Genomic DNA, 21,886 nt, shown 5'->3' with positions numbered 1-21,886 from the left:
AGCTTTATTTTGGAATCTGGCTATTCAAGTGGAGCTCTCAAATCACAAACAGTAATGTTGTGCAGACAAACGGTTCCAAAAATTCATAATTAGTAATCAAAGTTCCTACACGTAAGGTAGTGATTTAACCACTCAAACAGAAACAAAGCAATCAAGCTTTTAGCAAAGATGTGGTACTAACATCAAATTCAGAAGTGTTTACTCAAGGACTTAGACATACTTTTAAAATCAAGGGGGAATAGAAGTCTTGAGGAATGAAATATGCATATCCTACTATAAGTGTCTCTTAAAAATTACAAAGAAGCCATAGAACATTAAGTATTTAAATAGATTCTAGTGACCTGTTAGAAAAACATGCTGAAATGCATCAACTGATATTGTTGAAATTAGGTTGAAAATATTTCCTGGAATTCAGGTTTTTACACTAGAATAGTTGCACACCATTCTGATGAACGAGTTTATCACTCTGGCATTAGCTCCACACAGCTATTACAATAATAATTCATGGAAAATCAGTTCTGCTTGCAAACGTGCCCGCTTAACTGTGTAAGGACTGAAAGACATGACCGAACTCTCTGTATGCAGAAGTGCAAGCACACTTCAAATTAGGATGCTACAGTACCAAGTTTGACTAGTAACAAATAAAAAACTTCTATTGTTTTTACCAATAACTTACAAAATAGATATTCTTCCTCTATTGAAAACCATTAGTCAGGGCATTATTTTCAGAGCTGTCCGTGTTTTGATAATATCAATGAGGCTGACTCACAAACAGTAATAACAAAAGGAGCAATATTTTTCAGTGCTGTAAATATGCCAAGATAAAAATTGGAAATGTTAAACTTTGTATGAATTTCTGGCTCACATTAATAGATGCAAAAATAAGTCATTACAATACCCGATTAACTCGCAAAGTGTGGGTCGAACAGGAAAAGCAGTCATACTACTTATCCTCAGTAGCGTTGTCATCTAATATATCCACCTACAACGGAGTACTGCTAGGAAATGAACGCATCTGAGTTTTGCATTTATATGTGAAATATCACTATGGCCTTAAACCAATGTCTAAAGAACTCAGAAGCACACCTTCTCCTGTCTATAGATCAAGTGCAGAGTCAAAATATGTCAAAGAACACACTTTTTCATCAAGACACAGCTAGGAATCTGCCATGACCAACACGATATAAGTCAGTGCCAAAGCAATGCATTCTAATTAGCAGCAGCTTTAACTGCTATTGCTAGAAATTGTAATAATCTTTAACCACAGCTGAAAAAAGAAGAAAAAGGTTTATCTTCTAAGAAAACATGGCAAAGACACTTCTATGCAAACGAGGCAGGTACTTTACAGATTGACTAAGAGAGCTACAGCTATTAATGGATCTACAGAAGGAAGCATGGAGACAACACGAGAAGCAGGCAGGCAATGCTTGCAGCGCAGTAAGAACAAGCTTTCAGCAAGTACCACTCGCTCTGACCAATGATTTGAAAACAGTCAATAAAAATAATCTGGTTGTGTTTCTCCCTTTGTCCACCAATTTCGAGGAGACTTTTGGGACTACAGAAAGTAAATGGAAGAAGTCTGGGTTCTTTATGCTGCATGGAGCTAATGCCAGAATGATAACTCCTCTGCTGGTGAAAAGTTAAAACAACAAAATGGAAGCGCGAGTAACAAAACAGCTGAGATTCAACACTTCTTTCTTCCCCCAAACATTATGGAGAATGGTTTCAAAACCTGAAATGGAATAGCAGGAACAGTTTAGGATCTATTTTCAGGGCAGTGTGAAGGGAATTAAGCAGACAACTTCCATTAACAGCAACATTCACAGCTGGAAACAAAGAGCGGAATTTCTTTCCATATTTATCAGTCTGTACTTTATTAAAATGGACACACTACAAAAAGCATGCAAACATATTTAAGAAGCAAGGGAAATACTTCAAAGAAGGATTGAGAAATATAAGAGAATTACCAGAAAAGCTTAGGCTGGGATTTTCAAATTCACATTCAGTAGGACTTGAGTATTTTGTCCTCTCAGACTCTTCTGAAAATCTGAGCATTAGCTAGTACATTTCTTCTGACATTTAACTAATTTAACTGAAATCCAAGAAAGCTGTTCTTACAAAATTAGACTCTACTGAAACTAAAGCAGCTTCAGGGAGCTAAAGTGTATGATAAGCTATGCACTTCCGAATCTACAGAGGCTGTTTTACATGAACTTCTGCTGTGCACTGCCCTAGGCTATGACCCAGCAAAACATACAGTCAACCTGCCTGAGGCTGGCAACCTCCAAGTTTTTTCAGCCACTCCAGTTAAAGCAATTTCAAATGTTTTTCTAAATCACACCTTGAATCCTCCAAACCTGCGATTTCAGTAGGATGGGATTTTCTTTCCCTAAATGAGGTTTTCCACATATGAACAACATGTAGTTGGAAACACAAACGTTGTCTTCTTAAAATGAAAGCATGGAAAAACAGCACCATGACATGTTTGTACCATAAAAAGATAACTTACATTGTAGACAAAGAGACTAATGTGCTGAAGGCTCCAGGGGTGATAGTGCTGATGTGATTGTCATATAGAGAAAGAAGCCTCACTGAGCTCAGCCCAGCAAAGGTGTCGTTGTTTATACAGCTGATAGAGTTGCTCCTCAGCATCCTGCAAAAGATTAAAACAGGGAATTAGGAACTACTGTGAGGGGGTATAATTTCAGGATAGGAGGTCCTTTATCTAGGGCATCAATAGACGCTTTGGCAAGCACCGTGCTCTATTTTTATTGATTGCTGAAGTAGAACACAGTTACAGGAGGGCTAGATTCATTTAAACAATGTCTTATGAACTTAAAACACATTTCTTCCACCAACATTAGAGGCCATTGGGAGTTCCACATATGAAAGTTGCATGCAATTAAAATTACGACTAGTGACTTGAAATAAAAACTCAAGTCTTAATTTAGTAAACATCTGAGAGTAAGCGAAGATGTGTTTCAGAGATCAACTGAGATCAATTGAGAAAGACTGCCAGAAGTGTGCGACAATAACAACACCAGCTGCATTACTTCTACTCCTACCATGGACGTTTTTTGTAATCCACACTGCAAAAGTATGGAAGGAAACAGCATCCTCAGCAGTAATCAAAGATTAGCTCAGGAAAGACTTCCAGACCTAACACAAGCTCTGAAATGTCATTATAATCATTAACTGACAAGACAGAAAGCAGTGACCATCCTATAAAATGGTCTTTGCTCAGTGCTTGTACCAGATGAATCAGTGCTGCGTTTTGCAAGCTACATCTCTCTGAGTTGTTATGGTAACAATGAACTCGACAATAAAGCCCAATTAATCTGAAAGGCTGTAGTATCTTGTTTCACTTCATAGCAAAAAAGGCTCATGTGTATTTGTTACACTGCATGCCAATCAACATCTGGGTCTGCAAACATCACTACGCAGTTGTGGTATTCCTACTTAGGTGAAAAATTATTCAGTAATTAAGGCATACTACCAAAAATCCACAAAATATATGCAGCTCGTGCTGCTGTTCCCGTGAATTGATCCTCCAAATTGAGGAGTGTAAATTCCTTTGTATCACATTCATGCAGTGAACAATGAAAATTCAGACTCCCTTAGAAGTCTGGATTTAAATCTGAGATTGGTATCCGCCAGTTGGGCATTTAGATGCTACAGCAATAGATACTTGAAAAACACCAAAGAGAGATTAGATATGGCTGGGAAGAAATTAACAGTGTAATCGCAGTCAGTGTTTAAGACCTGAACATGACATTGTTTTTGCATTACTGTTCGCTAGGTACAGCTACCATCACAGGCACTACGGTCTCAATAGTTTTGGTATTGCAACTGGGGTGAAACTGTGTCAGAAAAAAGTCACAGGGCACAGAGACACACACCTTATACGTGAAGTACTAAGCTGCCTGAGAGCCAGGGCAAGACCACAAACTCTAAAATGAATAGGGTAGTAAGTGAGAGAAGTAAGGCCCTTAGTGGATTAGTAGCAGTAGGAAACATTTTCTCAATTCTGTATGTAAAGCATCAGGCAGTAGTACTGCAAGATGGGATGACCGAATTTGGATGCCAATGTATCTTGCACAGCATTACATTTCAGGAAACGTACAGTCTTTTGAAAACTGGACCAAGACCCTGTCCAATGTGGCCTCTTTGTAAAAGATCACAATTCTAATGCTCAAAGACAATTAATGGATAGAAATATAAGTCCCTCAAGCCAAAACCTTTGGTTTCGTATCATGGTTCACCATGCACTATGTGCCCTTCCTGAAGGAAAACTTATACTTACAGATCCTCATGTCATGTTGTGTATATTTAGACTGCCTTATCAGCTAGGGGGAAATGTAGGTCAGGTCAGCAGGACAGCTTGAATGTTAAGCATCTTTTTATTAAAAAATGCTGAATTTTGTTTAGGAGCACTGCCACAGGCTGCTTTACGGTATAAAAATTAATTTAGTATCTACGGACAGTATTTTCAAATCCCTTAGTAAAATGCATACATTAAATTAAAGAACAGATGACTGTAACCACAGACAAAATATGTTAACGGAACAGCAAAAGAAAAGTGCCCTATTTGTCATTACAGGCCAAAGTCCTTGAAGTGAAACTTGGAATTCTTTTTACACTTGAGTAAGGACTGAAGTAGTTGTGCCATGATACTTTAAACGTAAGAAGTATTTGCTGCTAATGAATAAACTGCAGATTTTAAACTGCGTTTTGATTCCTGGAGTCTGTTTACTGACAGCATCTACCTCATCAAGTGCTTTCTTTCCACAGCAGGGAAGACTATGCAAGGGAGGTACTTTTCCCACACAGCTCACACGTATCATCTGGCATGAGTCTTTGCTGTCACTAGAAGCCTAGTCCCTGACTGCTTCTCAGGATGGTGGATGGGGTGGATTAGACACCATCTTGAAATCTTGCCCATGATCCTTCTTCCAATATAACTTTTAACACGAAAAGAAATTAGTGTTAAGTACTACAAGTTTATGTATAAGCGTTTGTTCTCAGAAATAAATTACAATGGTTGTCTAAACACAAGTAATACCAAACTTATTTCTTACACATTTGGGCTCTATGTCTCCTTCATGCTCTTCTCTACCAAAACCACATTAATAGTGTAGCCACACAGAATTTTTATGGTACTTTGTGTGGTCAAGAAAAAGCACGCTGTGGCTAGTTCAAAGCCATGCCTGTGGGCTGCCACACCTGGTGCAGACTGAGTGGCCAGCTACCTTCTGTCAGCAGGACCTGTAACAGTTTGGTTATGCCTGCCTTAACGTTGCTTAGCTATACCTGTTTTGGTGGCAGCAATAACTTAAGTCTTGTCTCTCTACCTACTGATTTCATATAGTTTGTAGGATATAAAAAATCTTCTAGGCTCCTAGCCTTCTGTGAGGTTTGGTTTAAGCAGACTAACAATTCCAATCTGGACGGAGGCAGAGTGGGAGGATCAACTAATATATAGTAAACATGTTCCTACATGCCTTGTTTCCATAGGAAATAACAAAATAAATACAAGTATTAAATGATTAGAAGTTCCCAGATTTGACCCATGACAGGTTCACCACCATGTTACTCCTGAAATCTCTGTGTTTTTTTTCAAATAGCAGATAAATATCAAATCTACCCAGGACTAGAAACATATTGAAGACTTCATGACAGTGATACAAGACCCTGCCTTAGAGCTTCGTTGTCTAGTAACAGATATTTTAGCAGGCATTGCTGAACTTGAGCACTCCCACTCAACTTACAGAGGAACAAAGACAGATCTTTGCACTTACAAAGTCTTTAGCCCTGTGAGGCCTCTAAACATTCGTCCATGCACTGATTCCAGTTGATTCTCTGTCAGAATCAGTTCCTGCACTCCTGAAGCTCCATCAAATGTGCCTTCTCGGATCTCCTTGATCTTATTGTTGCTTAGATTTCTGGAAGGACACAACCAGTCACAATAAGAAAATTATTAGTGTTTTATTCCAAACATACATCATCACACTGGAAGGAGGAAGATAGAACAAACACATGCCTAGTTGTTATCTAGACATTAATTTAGCAAGGACAGCATACAGAAGTCCAAAAGAATACTAACTGCACTTACAAATAGCTCCCCTTCACTCACCAAAACAACAATTATATCTCCTATAGCACGAGTATTTAAATTAATGGAATTACCAGCTGTTACACCTCATGTCATTCTTGCTGATAAGGGTGTCAGGGATACAATAAGTGGGGGTTTCTAGCATCTGACTTATGTCACAGAATCACAGAATGTTAGGTGTTGGAAGGGACCTCGAAAGATCATCTAGTCCAACCCCCTGCCAGAGCAGGACCACCTAGAGCAGATCACACAGGAATGCGTCCAGGCGGGTTTTGAATGTCTCCAGAGAAGGAGACCCCACCATCTCTCTGGGCAGCCTGTGCCAGTGCTCTGTCACCCTCACAGGGAGAAAGGTTTTCCTGATGTTAATGTGGAACCTCCTGTGCTCCAGCTTGCACCCGTTGCCCCTTGTCCTGTCGTTGGCCATCACCAAGAAGAGCCTAGCTCCATCCTCCTGACACTCGCCCTTTATGTATTTATAAACATCAATGAGGTCACCCCTCGTCTCCTCTTCCCCAAGCTCAAGAGACCCAGCTCCCTCAGCCTTTCCTCATGAGGGAGATGTTCCACCCCCTTCATCACCTTTGTGGCTCTGTGCTGGGCTCTTTCCAGCAGTTCCTTGTCCTTCTTGAACTGGGAGGCCCAGAACTGGACACACTATTCCAGACGGGGTCTCACCAGGGCAGAGGAGAGGGGCAGGAGAACCTCTCTTGACCTACTGACCACACCCCTTCTAATACACCCCAGGATGCCATTGGCCTTCTTGGCCACGAGGGCACGTTGCTGGCTCATGGTCATCCTGCTGCCCAGCAGCACCCCCAGGTCCCTTTCCCCTACTCTCTAACAGCCCAGTCCCCAGCCTGTACTGGTGCAGGGGGTTGTTCTTTCCCAGATGCAAGACTCTACACTTGCCCTTGGGGTATTTCATTGAATTCCTCCCCGCCCAGCTCTCCAGCCTGCCCAGGTCTCTCTGAGTGGCAGCACAGCCTGCTGGGGTGTCAGCCGCTCCTCCCAGTTTTGTGTCACCAGCAAACTTGCTGACAGTGCCCTCTGTTCCCTCATCCAGGTCATTGACGAATATATTGAACAGTACTGGTTCCAGTACTGACCCTTAAGGGACTGTACTAGATACAGGCCTCCAACTAGACTCTATCCCATTGACCACAACTCCTGACTTCTTTCCTTCAACCAATTCACCATCCACCTCACTACCCGATCATCCAGACCACCCTTCCTCAGTTTGGCTGTGAGGATGCTGTGGGAGACTGTGTCAAATGCTTTACTGAAATCAAGACAAACCACATCCACTGCACTACCATCATCTATCCACCTGGTTATGTCTTCACAAAAGGCTATCAGGTTGGTCAAACATGACTTCCCCTTGGTGAAGCCATGCTGACTGCTCCTAATGACCCTCTTATCCTTGATACGCCTAGAGACAGCACCGAGGATAAGTTGTTCCATCACTTTTCCAGGGATGGAGGTGAGGCTGACCGGTCTGTAGTCATTCGGGTCCTTCTTCTTGCCCTTTTTGAAGACTTGAGTGACATTTGCTTTCCTCCAGTCCTCAGGTACCTCTCCTGTTCCCCACGACTTACCAAAGATGATGGAGACTGGTCTAGCAACGACTTCTGCCAGCTCCCTCAGCACCAACGGGTGCATCCCATCAGGGCCCATGGATTTATGTATGTCCAGCTTGCTTAATTGATCCCTAACCCAGTCCTCATCAAGCAAGTCTAACTCGTCCTTTATCCTGACTTCCTCTGGGGCCTCAGGGGTCTGGGGCTCCTGAGGACAGTCTCCAGCAGTATGGACAGAGGCAAAGAAGGCATTCAGTAACTCTGCCTTCTCCGTATCTTCTGTCACCAGGGCACCCACCTCATTCAACAGTGGGCCTACATTGCCTCTAGTGTTATTTTTGTCAGCAATGTATTTGAAGAAGCCCCTTCTGTTGTACTTGACCTCCCTCACAAGGCTTAAATCCAAGGAGGCCTTAGCTTTCCCAGTTGCCTCCCTACATCCTCTGACAACAGTGTTACATTCCTCCCATGTGGCCATCCCCTCCTTCCAAGATCTATAGACTCTCTTCTTCCACTTGGGTTTGTCCATCAGTTCCAAAGTTACGGACCATGCTTGGGAATGGGTGCCCAGCTGGAAAGAATTGGTTAATGTTATGTTACTACATTGAAACAGGTACTGCACATTGAAATACGGACCACTTTTATTTAGCGTACCAGGACCTTTCCTCTTTTTAAAGTGAACACTGGAGTAACATACAAAACTGTGCGACTGATTCAAATTTTCATATATGCACTCATGAACTCCCAGGAACTTAAATTTAAAACCACGACTCAAAACGAAATGAATATTGCTTAATTCTGAATTCACAGCTACTGCAATATACAGCATTATTTTCTAAATAATTACTCTGCCTATAGTCTCAAGATGTTTGCTTATAGATCAACATCGGAAAACTTCAGTCTACAGAGTCAAATAAAGTTCTGACACAAAATTAATCTTTTGAATATTTCATATTTGTGAAAACCCAGTGAATAGAAAATTTCTGAATGATAAAATGCCATTAGAGATGCATAAAAATAAATTGCATTTAATTATTTAAAACATTTATATAAAAGGCCTTAAGCACATTAAAACCTTGGGCCTCAGTCCTTCAAGCATCTCGTCTGATGCCTTGTATGGATTATGACAAATAATCCTATTTGTTTAGGTTTATGATAGAAAACACTATTCTTTATTTTACTGTCTACAAGAAAAAAGAGAAAGTAAAGGATATGCTCTTGCTCCCAAGAAGATGCCAAATTCCAACACTATTACTCACACTGAATAGTACATTATTCCAGAAATTATCCCAGTACACAGACAGCATGAGTAATAGTTTCAAAATCAAATTCCACGTTAAAACAAATGACAAGGTATCAGATTAACACCTGGACTACTCTGCTCAGAAGAACCAGCCCTCTTGTTGGGATGACAGAAGACATGGCAACAGGTCAGCTTGGCCTCAGACAGAAATAATGTGGGTCTTGCTCTTTGCAGAAGTCATCACTTAATAAAAAAAAAGTTGAGTCTTGGAGATATGTTGCATGTGGGAAACTTGAGTATGCTGGTTTATGTCTGCTGAACAACTGTCAGACAGGCCCTACAGCATGTGGCCCATCACCTCTTGTGCATTCTGTGATCAGAAAGCATAGGAGTATGCCAGCAATCAGCCAAAAATAACATAAAAACATATAGAAATACTTACACGCAGATTTTGCTTTCCAGAAGTTTAGTACTTTGTGCTAACACTCACATGAAGAGTTTATGTTCAGTGTCAAAGCAAGTCAAGGAAGGATATTCTGACATATGCATTTAATTTTGGGGCTCAGCTATTTCTCTAGTGGAAATGTTTATAGCTCAGCATCTCTTCTGAATGTTGGCAAAAATAGATGCTCTCAATGATCCCTCTCCTAGTAAAGCTCATGGTATGGTGCATATTTGCACAAAAATAAATGAATAAATAAGTAAATGTTTGTGGTGGGAAGGGAGGGTGAGTTACTATAATGCACAAAGACTTTGACTTTCAATTCACAGATTGCAAACTGACCTATACTTGTAGTTACAAAATTTTATTGGTTAGTTTTTACCATCTAAAAGATATTTAGTCACATATATTAAAACATCAGTGCAATTTTAACAGATGATTAGATACTCAAGGCAAAAAAAGGAAAACATTGGAGAAAAAGGCTGGCCATAATTTGCAAAGGAATTGGCACTTTTACACAATCCAAAGTATCTGAATTTTAATTGCTGCCTAAGAACTTCTGTAGACAGAAAACTTCACCATTTGAGTTAATAATGCCTGAGCATTTCAAAAAGACAAAATTATCCCAAAATACGCCAGCAGTTTCAGAAGAATCCAATCACGTATACGTTTTCCATGCAAAAGATTTGAAAATCCAAGATGAAATGATATGGTGAAATCAAAGTTGCAAGGCAGAGAAAAGACAAGCTTTACAATAATAAATAGGTAAGACAACTGCCCTGCAATCCCACTTGGAGTATTGTCAAAGCAGATGTTCTGCCAACCTGGATTTCTTTATTTGTCTTCCTGAATTAAAGCTTCCCATATCAGAACACAATTAAAAAAATGGTAGATGACAGCACTCATTCACTAGAAAAAAAAAGTATCCTCCTTAAACTCTGACCTACTAGAATAATAAATATGAGAAATTACATACTTTTCAGACTAGAATTATCATCAAAAATAATCAGCTGATTCAACACTTGAAAAATGATAGCAGTGAAACTTTTGCCTCCTCTGCAACTCAGAGAGCTCTACTCCATCCTTCCCCGCACTAAAAGAATCTTTCATATATGATCATAGCACTTGACAAGGAATTTTTTTTTTTATCAGAAAAAAACCTTCTGACAGGCTTTACAGCAAAGCAAACTCCCATTGCAGAAGGGAGTTCTGTAAGGAATTCTTCTTGAAATACTGGAATACAGTGGAAAAGAAAATGAGTCTGGAGTATTTCCCAAGACACCTGGGCCCTCCGGCAGGACTCAAATGTGAACCTATAGTCAACCTGGTCACTCAAGACAGGTTATTGCTCTGTAAGGACTTCCTGATTTACCCCGGTGATAATGTTTAATCCTAGTCCCAGACTTTTCTTTTGGGCAAGAGGTCAAAAGAAATTTTCAGAAAGCCTGGGTTTACTTTATGTGGGGCTGTGAATAGGAAATGAACAGATCTAAGAAGTTATCAAGGTGACATTGCTCACACAGCTCACTTTTCAGTCAGATTTTTATTTACTTTATGGCTAAAGTTTATAATAATATTATTTCTGTTGATCTTATAACTTCTACACAGCACAAGCTGGATTCTATCCAGACTTAACAGAACCATTCGTCCTGCTGTACCTGCTGGGTCAGTTTTAACATTCCAGCACGCTATTCGTCGCTGCATTACCAACACACCTTCCCACAAGAACAACCACCAGAGCGCAGTCCAACTGCAAAGGCTCTGCTTGGTCTCACCTTGAACCCTGTAGTTTTATCATACAAACAGTCTGTTCTGAGTGGGCATTTCTCCAGAATATTTCCGTCTGTTGGTGACGTGTTTGGAATTTTTAAGTGCATGTTAGGAGGAAAACCCCAATGCTGTTGCAGTCTTCTGAAGGATGCTGAGATGGTTTTACAGCTTTTACCAACAGTCTGGCTGGCTTTTATAGACCGAGTTGTTCTCAGAAGCAGAATGATACTGGAAGTCTTAAATACTACAGACAGACAGTGAAGTACACCCAGTGACACTCCTGCATTCATTCAGCAGAGCAGACTGCTGGCCTCACTGGAAAAAAAGGGAGGCACATGATCAGCCCAAACGCCATGTACCACAACACTCTCTACAGTATCATTTCCAGAAAATAGAGTCTGTTTCTGTATAACAAGTGACAGATGACTGCAACCTCAATTGCCATGGCAAAATTTATGCTTAGGGGAAAGAACAGCAGGTAACAGCTGTTTCCAAGGACACAAACTACTTCTAACTCCATAAGAAACTTGAGATTCTGTTTTTGAAGCTGACTTCTAGCCTGCAAACTTTATCATGATTCAATTTTATTTTGCATGTAAAACGTGTTAAATCCTGGGCTGACACTCCATACAATTCAATGTAGGAGAAATACTTACAAAATAAGCCTCCAAAGGCTATTACAGACTAGAGGTGGGGTTGGCAGTACCAGCTATTGCCAAGATAGCCTGACACTTCCTATTATAAGACCATATTTTATGTTCACTTTGTAATTTTGGCAAGATTAAACAGAATGAACTTTTAGACGTTCCTTTCAGGTTTTGAGGTAAATATTTTCTGTTGTTCCTGTTCTCTGAGAAAAGAAGTCAGTCCCCTTTTCCCCCGGCAGTTCATGAAGTATAGCAGTTCTTATTTTGGATGTGAGCTCATTGCCATTTTTCTCTCTGCAGAAACAGCTGCTGGGACCTCAGTGGGAACGGCCAGTCCCACTGATTTCCCGTAAATGCCGGGGAGTGGGCAGGCTCTGGAGCCGACATCTGGGAGCTGCAGCCTCTCCCTGTGGGTCAGCGTCTCATTTCAGCAAGCAAGTGTATCTCTGTGCTCCCACTGAGTTAGGGGGTTATGGAGCTTGAACCTCCCTGCCATGGCCAGAAGACCCCTCTAAGCTCTCACTGCCATGGAAGTCCCCAAGCACTGGAGGGTTTTTTTTTGCTGATTAACAACCTGAGGTAGTCCCAGGGAGTTGTGGGGTCCCCAGTGTTTGCTTCATGCGGAATCTGGTAGTTGCTGCAATCAAAGAACTGCTCCCTTCCACAAAAGTCAAAATCCCTGCCTGATGTGAGATCTTGCTGTGTTGAGTGACATCTCCCTCTCTGTGAAAGGCAGAAGCTTCCAGCTCCCAGGGCTGGAGGGCAGCAGTCCTGGAGCCTTTCTGTCTCACAGGAATAGGATACCCCCCAAAAACCCAAGTCATGGAGCTGCTCCCACTCTTACGGAGCTCAGAAACACACGGCTGTTATTTCCTCTGCACTTCAAGTAGATTCAAATTGCTCTTTTCTAGCCACCCTGCAAAATACTAGCGACACAGTGCTTGAAGCCTGGAAGTCACTGCAATGTGACTTTAGCTTTCAGAGACAAGTCAGCCCTTTACACTTGCAAGATCAGGTGAGGTAATGTGGTAAGAATGCAGTGAAAGCAACACAGGTTCAGGGCATTTTCCAAAACCCACTGGAGAACCCAGTAAATTACTTCTGGACCAGGTTAGATCTGTCTACAGGACTCTACATCAACCTTTTTATGCTACTGTAAAAAGCATTAAACATAAAGATGGATTAAAATTTAGATTATGAAAATAGCATTATGTATATGGGATTTTGCAGCTAATTATTGAAGTTGATTTTTTTAAAAATAAGGCATATGCAAACATGTTAACCTTTTAAAAACCAGCAGGGTAATCTTAGCAATTTAATTCTTAAATAAAATGTGGCATAACTTTGCATTATGGATCTGTGACCTTTAGATTTCTATATCAAGAATTCAATTCGTTTTGCATTAAAATGTATTAAATCCTAGGCTGACACATCATACAATAAGATTCAGCTTAGGAGGAATATTTACAGAAATTACACCCCAAAAGTTAATTATATATTACAGGTGGGGTTGGTGGTTGCAATGGTGTTCTGACACTTCTCCCTTTTTTTTTTTTTACATTTACTTCACAACATTGGCAAGATTTAAAAGAATAAAATCTCAGACGTCCTTTTCGTGTTTAGAGGTAGATACTTTTCAGTAGTTGTTTTTTTGGGTGTTTTTTTTTTTTTTTTAAAACAAAAGGAGGAAGTTCACCTATTCCAGGAAATAAAGCTGACCAAAATACAGTTTTTCTCCTATCTCAAAACTTTGATAATCTTTTTGTGAAAAGCCTGAAGCACTCAAATAAATTCTGATTTCAAATTTTTTAATTGGTTACTATCATGTAGGTGTTCTATTAAATGGAAACGTCTTTTATGTGAACATCTGTTAGGATTTGGCTGAATTCTTAGTCTTTAACAAAGAGATTTAAGATTCCTGCCACTATCCAAGGAGGCTGCAGGACTGGAGAATTTGAATTTTAGGAGCTAATCTTCCAGAGATTTTATTCACTTCAGATTCTTCTTCAGATGATGTCTTCCAATGTCTCCCAAGACAGTGCAGGACACTGAGCTACAGACTGTGCAAAGTTTGGGACTGGGCACATTTATCTATTTAAGTATCTACTCTACCAATCCCAGGCAGCATTAAGCAGTAATGTCCTTGGCTGGCTAGAGAGGGGGCCCCAGAGAGACCTCTGAAGGCTATAAAAACAGCTCAAGGTAATGCAGGGCTAGGAAGGGGGCCTGAGTGAGGAGAGTAGGAGTTTTGTCAGTGGCTAGAGAGAGGTAGAGAGAAGAGGGACGGGACACTGGCCTTACACTGAGGCAAATCACGGTGAGAATAGAAACCACATGGACTCAGGGGATGAGGAACCTGGCAAGGGATTGGGACAAAAGTCCAACTGAAAATCATTATTTGAATATATAATTAAAGACTATTTTCACATACACACACTGGAGGCACCCTAATATGTCAATGCCAAATCTATGACTACTTCCCTTTGGAATGTTATTAGAAAACCCCAGAGACTGTGGTACGCCACAACACACATACAGACACAGACAAGTGACAGAGTTTGACAAAAGAACAAATGTGAGTGTACGCCTAGAATGCAAGTAAAATCTGAATCTTGCCTGAGGTCCAATTTACAGACCACCTCAGAGCCTTCATGTTATAAACCAAAGCTACACTTAAGCATAATGTAAGATGAGGAGGCACCAAGATGAAATATCCATCAAGAGGAAGGAAGAGCATATTCCTTTATCTCTGGAATAGTGCTGGAGCTTTACTAGCCACAGTGGAACCACAGTACTCTTAAAATAGTTTCTCTGCAAATTTCCTTGACACGGATCTGTCAGTAGTCTTAAACTGAAATGAAGGGCAATCAGAGGGCAATCACTCAAATGCCCATTCAGATACCCAGAATCCAGATATTCAGATTCATTTCAGAATTAAGAGAATTACAGAGATTAAATAAAGAAAAAAAAAAGTAGAAAAAGGTGATTTAGGCTAATGGTCTGCCACTGCAAAGCTCCGAGCTGTTTTCTTACGCCTAGGAAGCAAGGCGATTTCCAGACAGAGTCCCCCACCTGCTGTTTTTCTTTAACACTTGAATGGACAAGGAGCATGAGACAGAGTCAATATACCCAATCAAATAACAATAAAATTTCTTGTCCCTTGTACACATTGAAAAATGGGGGCTTGATCAATATTCTTCCTCCTTAATTTAATAGCATCAGTAAGCAGTAAGACTTAACGAAGGGCACATGCATCACATTCCTGCCACATATACAGAGCTGCTGCATTAGGACCATTAGCAGTGACAATCCCATCCACTGGTATTTCCCTACATTTCCCTTCTTGCATGATGAGAGAGGCCTATTACTAGCAGAAGGGTACTTAATAAAGGCCAAATAACAACTCAGAAGGAAAGAGGCATTTGTTTGGTTGTTTGCTTTTTCCTAGTAACCCCTTCCCTTCACAAAGTGGAACTAGGAGAATCAGAAAAAAAGAAGTCTAATCTGGCTTTTTAAGGATCAAACTACTGAGTAAGTTTATGGTTGAAATGTTGCTCTGCCTATACGAAAAAACACCCTTTTCAGAAAATCCCTTTATTCAAATCAAGATACTTCTTTACAACATCAGGTAGAACAAAATAAATTAGCTCAACCACAAAGATTACATAAAGAGCCTCTGCTTGGAGGCTGCCACTAACAATCCGTATGACAGACACTTTTTAGGAGGTGTAGGGCACAACTTCTTTTTGCCATCCATTTGAACTGCACCTGTACACCTCAGTTCTCATCACCTACCAACAACACAGCAGGAAGACTTTTTGTTTCACAGCAAAGAAACTCTTAAAAAACCCCTCATAACTGTTTCATGCTGCATTTATGCATTACAACACAGCCCTGCCGAGGCATCCCTCCCACCTGAGTGATTGATGGGAACAGGAAGGACAGCACCATAACTTGCCTACAGTAAGTTGTAAACAAAATGAAAGAAATTATTCCAGCTATCACACCTCTCCAATTTTCAAAACATAAATCCTGAAGGTCTGATGAGGACAGATGCTTTCCAGTTTGTGTGTACTTTTATACATTGCGCGTCTTTCACTCCCATTTACTATCTACTTACACAGACAACAGAGCACTTCAACGATGTCAAGTTTTTCTAAGTACACTGTAGCTCCAACGTATGGATCATTCATAAAATATGAGGCTAATGTATATGACTAATTCCTCAAGTCTGGTGGCCTGTAACTGGCACAAACACAATCCCCACTCCTTAGTGCAGGGCTGCAGCTGAAACTCTTGCAGAAATAAAACTGACATAGAATCCCACTACAGTTGTCTCCAAAGCCCCTGAGATCTTGCATGGATTCAAATGGCTAGGAAGCTCCAGATGGCAGAAGCCACGTGAAATGAATGCAGAACAATAAATCTGGTTGGTGGTTTCCCTGAATTACCTTGACTCTAGCAAGAAAATCTTACTGAAAGTGAACAGTTAGATGAGACATTAGCAATGGGGCCACAGGGTTAAAATTTGAACTTCAGAAAGATCCATTTAAAAGACTGTCAGGAGGTATCTAACACATTATTCTCTTTTCAAAACACAGCTCTTATTAAATATATACACTGTACAGTGCCAGGACTCAGGCTGTTAACAGAATTATACAGATATAGTTGAATGACTGATCTCTAAATTAGCTAATTGATTCTCCTCTCTAAAACAATAACGATCAAAAGAAGCTGTCGTCTTCTATATCTTGTAATATTATTTTCCTTTGACTATTTGAAATAATGACACTAGTTGGAGCTGCACAATACATTCAGAAGACAAAACCAAAATACTAAACTTTGTAGCTATCTCTAACAATAAGCATATATCTGAATAAATTCTGGGACAGAATTCCCTTCAGTCTCCATGAGCTGAAGACTTTAAGAAACATATCCTAAAGAATATTGAAATGTCAGTCTAGCGATCTGCATCTGTCACTGTGGTTTAATTGGGCTTGTCCACCTAATAGGCGATTCTAAACATCATTCAGTTTACTTAAGTTCCCATTCAAAAAGTGATTTCTGCTATGGCAGTACTAAACTATAAAAAAAATCATCCCTTCCTCCTTCCTTATAATCCAAGGCAGCATTTATTCTAAAAGCAAGTGACTCAAACTTACATTTTTCTGAGATTGGGCAATTTCTTGAAGAGTCCGATAGCTTCCAAAACAGATATATCATTGTCATTCAAACGCCTGATAGGAATAAACAAAGAGACATTTAATACTTCACAGATGTCTATAGATATATCTTCGTGATATACAGGGCTGCCACACAGAGAACTATGACCTTTGTTAAGCAAGATACTATCTGCCATCTCCCAGAATCCTAGAGCAAAAAGAGTTTAGCTTTGAAGGAAAGGGAACATTCAAGTTTATCTGTTGTAAAGGCTTAGGATGCCTTTAAGTGTGTAATGACAAAGGACAGTGTGAGAATGCCTTCTTCTTCCAACACACAGGATAGTGAATTATTTACCTTAACCATTACACAGCCTCGTTTGCGTGACTAAGCCTCCCTCACGCATTCTGCTACAGAAGGCATGCAATTGGAGATGTGGTCCATCTAAACAGAAGGGATCTGATTTCAGGTGCTTTCCCCTCAAAGTCTACTGGTCTTCAAAATTAACGCAAAGGCCACTGTCTTGGCAGGCTTGGATGCAAAATTCTTTCTCTGATTACAGGTAGCTCCGTTTTTCTGTGTGGAGACTTTGCTGTGTTTCTGGATGTCTCCCTCTCATATTTTTCTTCTTAACTTCAGATCAACAATTGTTATGGGGGTTTAAATAGAACACCTTAAGTATAATTAGAACACTAACACAAAAAGAGAATTGTGTTTGAAGGGGCTACTAATACAACAAAAGAACCAGATTCTTCAGTTACTAAGTAATGTTTTCTCATACTCTTTTTAGCAGTGTATTATGTTAATAATTCTGAAGAATCTCTAAAAGCAAATAAACTTCATAAAATCACTTATAGCTTAACAATACATTAGTTTTAGTGACAGCCACTTCACCCATGTAGCAAGCACTGCTGAGACGGAATGAGTTCCTGATCACAGATTTCATTCAAAAGGGTTACTCCATTTCTTAAATAAAAATGACCAGATGCAAAGACAAAGGACGCAAAGGTATAATGGAAAGGAACCATACAGCTTGGGCCACATAACGGGTCAACACTTCAAGACACACAGAGGCAGCTGATGCACAGGAGCATGGCTCCTTTCTCATCCCTTAGCAGGAATGCTAAGGAAATCAGAGTTGTGGTGCTCCTTTGAAAGAAAATTAACTTCCCCTTTTTCACATGGATTAAAGTAGAAGGTGCCTTGAATTGGTCCGACTCCCTTTTACAGCCTTTAAAAGCTAGGAGAACCACCAAGCCCTGCTGAGCGCATCTTGAAAAGCCAGCACTTACAGATCAGTAGTATATTCAGGAAGGTGACTGGGTAATCGGGTGAGTTTTTGGTTAGAGCAGTCTACAATCGTTCCCTCGCAGCGACACTTCTCAGGACAGACAAGGTCCATGAAACACTTCCCAGTGAATTTACTTCGGTAATCCTCTGAGCCTGCAATAAAAGGAAAATACATTCCAGCAAACACAGCAAAATATATTCCAGTTCCTGATAACTGCAGCAATCAGAGATTTTACGGAATCTATTCTCAACACTGCTTCCTGTCAGCTCCCAGCTCCTGCACACAATTTTAATACTTGCCAAAGATTTTTGTTCAGCAATTTTTCAAATTACTCCCAAGACTAGCTTCTGTTTTTTCACTCTTCCCTTGACAGATTAATTCCTTGTCTAACAAGCCTACCTGTTGAGGTATTTTTTGAAGTATGTCTAATTAGCTGTTGGAGTCTGCTTCAAATGAGCTCCAGCAAAGTCCCTTTTTCCCATTTGGAACTAGTCCAGCAACAAGGAAAAGGGATCTTGTGAAAGCAAGAGCTATCCTGGTGCATTCAAAAGACAAAAGATTTTTAAAGGTGTCATTAAAAAGCTCAAAATTTTCAGACCTCAGCTATCAGAATTATTTTTGACGGCAACCTTTTATGAGAGGACCTTGTCAATTTTCCAACAATTAGATACCTTTATTAACTATGTTAAACAAACAGCAAAGAGAAGTAATAGCAGTTTAAATCATTTTCATTTTAATTAAGGAATGGGTAGACCATACTTAGCGAGAAGCACTCCCTAATGTACCATTATACCGTGATTGCCAGACCTCTTTGACTAGGTTTTTGACCCGTTCTAATGAAGTGCTATTCCAATTAGGCTCAGTGAACTAATCTTCCTTTTCAGGGTTGTTTTTTCTCTTTTAATAACAGCAGGTTGGAAACTTGATCTCTGTGCTTCAAGGAACCAGGAGTATTAATAAATGTGTATGTAAGCAAAGTGTTGCCAAGACCCCACCATGCAATACCTCATGCCCACTCACTTCATATCTCATAATGAAAGCACATTGGAAGAATTGTATCAGGAACCTTGTGTAATGCCCAGTGATCGTAACTACCAAGAAGTATTTTTCAACTTTTCCAGAGTTTTAGAAGTAAATTGCAAGGCTTTCTTAGGAACGACCTGAGCAAGTTCAGTTTTTAAGAACCTGAAAACAGCCATACAAACTTAAACCTGAGCTGAAATTTGTTTTTAGAGACTTGATGACATTCATCACCCGCTTTCCCTTCCCTGACTGATAAATACACCACTGCTCATTTTATGACTGCATGCTATTTTCTGTAAGAAAAAAAAAAAGTCACCTACACCCACTATTATTTTAATTTATGTTACACATCACCTCCACAGGGTGATGCAGTGAAAGCAAGCAATTCTGCAGGCAATCTAACATTTTGATTCCACAGACACACTTCAGTTTAGTTTTCTAATTCTGAACTAGATTATGGGAAACATCACACACAGTTTTGTACGTTACTTGTGGTGCTAAATACTTTGCAGGTTATCATGCTTATTGTAAATTATACCTCTAAAGTGAGACTTTGCTACTGCTTTTTAGCTTGACAGCACGGCAATTAAAATATTAGGACCACAGGGCATTTTAAAGTATTATAAAAATACAGTCTAAGCCTTTCCCCACACCATCATCACATAAATTCTTATCCTTCCAAAAAAAATCCCCATTTGATTTCCAGTCCTAAAAATTCCAGGCTTGGTAGTCAAGCTAAAATGTCAAGCGATGAGCACATTATGGCTTGATTACAAGAACATACAGCTATTCTTTCTTACGGCTGTGAGACAGCACATTTGGTTGTTTATGATTCCTGGGAAATAATGCCAAAGATAAACAGTGATCAGGACCAGAGTTTATTAAAACTGCTACAATTACAATATGCCTTGAAAAACCCAGCAAAATTTTTCAGTGATCAGAGTGTCTTGGAAATCCCCAAATTAAGCCTTGAAGAAGCACTTCTAATTTTCACGATAAAAGCTTTCTTTGAAAGAATATTAACAAACATCATGAAGTTACACAGGGTAAAAATTTATTAAGTATAATTTTTAGTCCACTGATCGATACAAGATTCATCTTCCTATAGGAAAAAGGAAGGATGGGGAAGTAAGTGGAATGCTTTATGAAGGAGAAAAAGGGGTATAGAACATTAGCGGGTGAAAATCAGTTTTTGCTTTTCTCAAGCTTTCTGGCAAAGCAAATAAAGAATATTTACCACATTTTGACTTTGCAGTCTCTCTTCTTGATGGCATACAACTTCCCACACTGCATTAGCTATAAGAAGTTGATCTTGCCTGGGCAGCAGTCCACTGCCTCCATGCTTGCAACAGGGGAAAGCCCTCTCAGCTCAGCAGAACAGGAAGGGAACAATCGCCACCTTCGTACTCTCCTTTCTCCCTCTCTCTCTTTTTTTTTTTTTTCCTTCTAAATTAGTTTAAATAAAAGTTACCCAGGTAAGCACTGAGAGAAAAGTAATCAATAGCATGTATATGTTCAGCAAATACTCAGTCATCCGTTAGACTGTGAGACAGCAGGAATCACCTGCCAAAGACCAGATAAAATTTATTATTTGACCTGAGCCTTGAGATCACTTGGACAGGTGGCTGTTCTATTAACATATTCCCATCTGGGATACTAATGTGAAATTTAGCCATCTGCTTGCAGAACTGTTTAAGTGTGCATATCCCTTTTTTTACACACCGGGCTTTATCAGTGTACTGCTGCAGGGCTCTGAGTGAACATGACAGGATTCAGGAAGCACGGTTAACCGTCGCATGCATGTTGTACTTCTTGCACACTATAAAATTGCTTGTGGAAAGCCATGGAAAAGAGATGCTGGACAGGCACAGAAGAAACACTTGGCTTCATTTTACTATTCCAGACAAGCCATTTGGACATTTCATTATACCTGAAAGCATGTGTGCACTGTAGCTGAGAACTTGGTGAAGCTTGGCTGAATTTAAAACATGATCTGGGAGTTTGTAATCATTTCCAAAATTAAAAAGAAAGAAGTTTGCTGTAAAATGAGTAGCCAAAGCAAGGCCTGTGTTTAACTGAGGGCAACTGTGTTTACCTGAATTGCTAGTTACTCTGATAACATTTTCATTTCACAACCTATGTGACACCACTATCAGGTACCAGGGTGCTGCAGTTCCTCAGTATCATAAAACAAATACACATGCCATTCTACAAAACAGCAGTTCTGTGACAAAGAAACACCACATTTCCAAGTGCTCAAAAATTTTAGGTGCCTTTCTAATACCTACACGGCAAATTAACCAACGGAGACAAATACCTTTTTGTCCTATTCTTCTTTTCGAGCATTGTTGAGCAAACCTGACTTCAGTATTTAAAACTTAGCTTTGCCCAAAGGACTTTAAAGGAGTGCTGGATGATCTGTTCTGGAAAAAAACAAGCTGTCTCAAGAAGAGCTTGAATACTGACCTGATGTATTCATTCTAGAAAAGAGGGATCCAGCTCCCTCAAATCTGGCACCAAAAATAGAATCACAGAGATCACTTGGTCCAAAACTTGGACAAAACCCCAGCAATCCTGACACTCACTTCTTCATGTAACCACTAGATCACAATTGTCAT

General features: G+C 39.9%; 1 protein-coding gene across 1 annotated transcript in view; it reads right to left on the bottom strand.

Moving 5' to 3' along the window:
• SLIT3 (slit guidance ligand 3) overlaps positions 1–21,886 on the bottom strand; it is a 523,033-nt gene that overhangs the window by 104,833 nt on the left and 396,314 nt on the right. The window contains exons 15-18 of the mRNA XM_086471174.1: positions 18,247–18,397; positions 16,957–17,031; positions 5,799–5,942; positions 2,510–2,653 (exon numbers count right to left, since the gene is read on the bottom strand). Coding sequence (XP_086327300.1) covers positions 2,510–2,653; positions 5,799–5,942; positions 16,957–17,031; positions 18,247–18,397 — 514 coding nt within the window. The remainder of the gene's footprint in view (positions 1–2,509; positions 2,654–5,798; positions 5,943–16,956; positions 17,032–18,246; positions 18,398–21,886) is intronic.

This window comes from Leptosomus discolor, chromosome 10 (assembly GCF_034619465.1).
Source record: "Leptosomus discolor isolate bLepDis1 chromosome 10, bLepDis1.hap2, whole genome shotgun sequence".
NCBI lineage: Eukaryota > Metazoa > Chordata > Aves > Leptosomiformes > Leptosomidae > Leptosomus > Leptosomus discolor.
This window is presented reverse-complemented; position numbering and strand designations above follow the sequence as displayed.